At 42.1% G+C, this 2,656-nt stretch overlaps 1 protein-coding gene across 1 annotated transcript in view; it reads left to right on the forward strand.

Annotated features, from left to right (window-relative positions):
• Positions 1-2,656, forward strand: part of SARC_09145 (hypothetical protein) — a 5,322-nt gene that overhangs the window by 1,507 nt on the left and 1,159 nt on the right. Inside the window, exons 3-6 of the mRNA XM_014296848.1 lie at positions 534-675; positions 1,137-1,220; positions 1,588-1,674; positions 2,469-2,571. Of these exons, the coding sequence (XP_014152323.1) occupies positions 534-675; positions 1,137-1,220; positions 1,588-1,674; positions 2,469-2,571 (416 nt within the window). The remainder of the gene's footprint in view (positions 1-533; positions 676-1,136; positions 1,221-1,587; positions 1,675-2,468; positions 2,572-2,656) is intronic.

Genomic DNA, 2,656 nt, shown 5'->3' on the forward strand with positions numbered 1-2,656 from the left:
ATATGTATATGTATATATTTCTATTTATATCTATATATTTTTATATAAATAGGATATATATATATTATATGTACATTTCGTATATATAAATATATATATATCTATATTCAGTAATATAATTTCCAAACCTTTTCACATGTATATTGTTGTCTTCGTATATCATTATGTTTTTTTTTTGGATGTGTTTTTATCGAAATGGATGTATATGGATGTTCATTTCCGTGCAAATATATGTTTTTGCAAGTGAACTCTTAACCCGAAAGGTACTCATATATGTGTCAAAAATTCATCCGTTTTTGTCTACTTCGACACATTGTACGCTTCTGCGCAGAAGTTTTCGTTTTCATCGGGCGCATATTATCGAAACGATAAGTTTTACTATCATAAAAATGGTGGTACGACATATCAGTTCAATCCCGCCTCGTTCGCCTCTCACGATAACACTTCATCTGTTCGTGTACATCATATACGAACAACGCGCTCCAATGTGCTTTGGCTCACTGACCGGTATACTATTCATCACACGCGGGCAGTGCCACAGGTTCATGTCAGACCATGAAGAGACTGTGGAGCAATGGTTTAATGCGGGTGGAGAAGGCGATCTCTTCTCTCTGCTGTGTATAGCTGACGCCAAGGTTTGCTGCCCCAAGAATACCTTTGGGGCGCAGTGTCAAAGTATGTGCAATTTCTGAAGTCTCCAATTGGAGAGATCTGATTTCTGATTTCTTACCCACGGCCACCCGTCGGGTTGGTGGGTAGTATTCGATACTGGTCGGCTCTCGAGCTGAAACATATGTGGAAGCAGACAGATGACTGTGTAATGTGTTGAGGCCGTATTCCCCAGCAGACGTGGTCGTGGTGTTTTGCGGATGGTGCGAACGGCGTGTCTGAGCATGCAACTGGCAACCCCCTCCATGTGTATGCATCCCGTTTGAATTCCTGGCACGCTGTGCTTAGGACGTGTACATGCACAATGTAATCGATGTTTGGGCCTTCTATGTACATATTTCTCTGGATTTGCGCGTCCACAAACCCATCTTTAATTCCCCTTCCCGTCCCCACTCGGGAGCTATCGAATGTCCGGGCCTTTGGCCTCACACTCTATTCATATTGCGTTTCATTCTCGAGTGCTGCAGAGTGTTTGACGAGCGAAACCAATGAGGGGGCCGTATGTAGTGGAAATGGCAGCTGCGAAGGAGGAGGCAGACGCGATGGTTCAGGTGTGTACTTAAAGCTTCTATGAAAGTATAGTTGTGATGTGGCGGCGATGGTGCGACGCTCATTGTTGTACTAGTTTAATATTTATTAGTTTGAATTTTATCTAGTCTCAAACAGGGCACGAGACAATCGTGGCTCTGTGTAATTCTTCACTGGCCATGTAGGTGTAGTGTAATGAGTGCCTATGTATGATAAAGATATATGCGCCGAGCTGTGGAGTTTTCATTTCCCACGTTTTTTTAGTGTTCAGGGCTTATGATCCGAAATGTTGTAACGATGATGTGAACAATCGCTCTCATATCATCAGAGGAGAATTTAGAATGTGTTGAAGATTTTGATTCCATTTCACACGACGCCCTCCTACCGCAGGTGTTTGCATCTGCACCAAAGGATACAAAGGAAAATACTGCGCCAAGTGTGCTAAGGGATTCTTTCGACAGAACGACAAGTGCATTGGTAAGATGGTGACCTGTGCAAGTGAATGTGCGGTTGTGTAAGTGGTGGTGTAGATTGGGTTTTCTGTATCTGTTATTTAGTCAGTATATTGTGTAAGTGGTGGTGTAGATTCGGTTGTCTGTATATGTTATTTAGTCAGTATATTGTGTAAGTGGTGGTGTAGTTTGGGTTGTCTGCATCTGTTATATAGTCAGTATATTGTGTAAGTAGTGGTGTAGTTCGGGTGGTCTGTATCTGATATTTAGTCAGTATATTCTGTAGGTTGGGGGTTGGTTGCGTTGTACAACAATAAGGGTGAGATGGGTATGGATAGGTAAGACGCATTGTAATAGATCTGTCAGTTTTAGAAGAAAAAATAAAGGATAGGGGCCATGTGAATGCATAAATGGTCAGTCGATCAAAGTGCGTAATCAAGTAGAGGGGTGTACACTCAGTTGCCTGTTGGACGTGTCAGTATTTCAAGCCTTACTGTTGGGATGTAGGAATTCGTTCATGAGAAACTTCTGCGGAATTCAGTCAAATAAGTATATATATGCTGGTATGACAGTGAGTGTTTAGTATGTTGGAGCTCCAGTACATAGCGTAGGCGCATGTCTCTAATTTGCGGTGCGCATGCTCCACACACATTGCCGCGTCAAACGCTTATGCCATTTCTACTGTCATTATGTTGAATCTCTATGCTCTGAATTTTTACAATATTTTCTTCATCTCAGCTCGCGCATCGCGAACATGTGTTCACGAGTCATATCAGAGTTTGTTTTAAATGATGAACTATAATTTCTTTTGTTCCTTAGACTTTGATGAGTGCAAGCATAGTCAATCACTGTGCACAGCAGACGAAGTGTGTCACAACACCGCCGGAGCATTCGAATGCAAATGCAAGCCACAATACACAAGGTATACCAATACTGACGCAACGATAAGCACAATGTTAGCCCAATGATAACCCAATGGTAGGCCAATTGTACGCCAGTGGTAAGAT

Source organism: Sphaeroforma arctica (assembly GCF_001186125.1).
Source record: "Sphaeroforma arctica JP610 unplaced genomic scaffold supercont1.896, whole genome shotgun sequence".
NCBI classification, from domain to species: domain Eukaryota; class Ichthyosporea; order Ichthyophonida; genus Sphaeroforma; species Sphaeroforma arctica.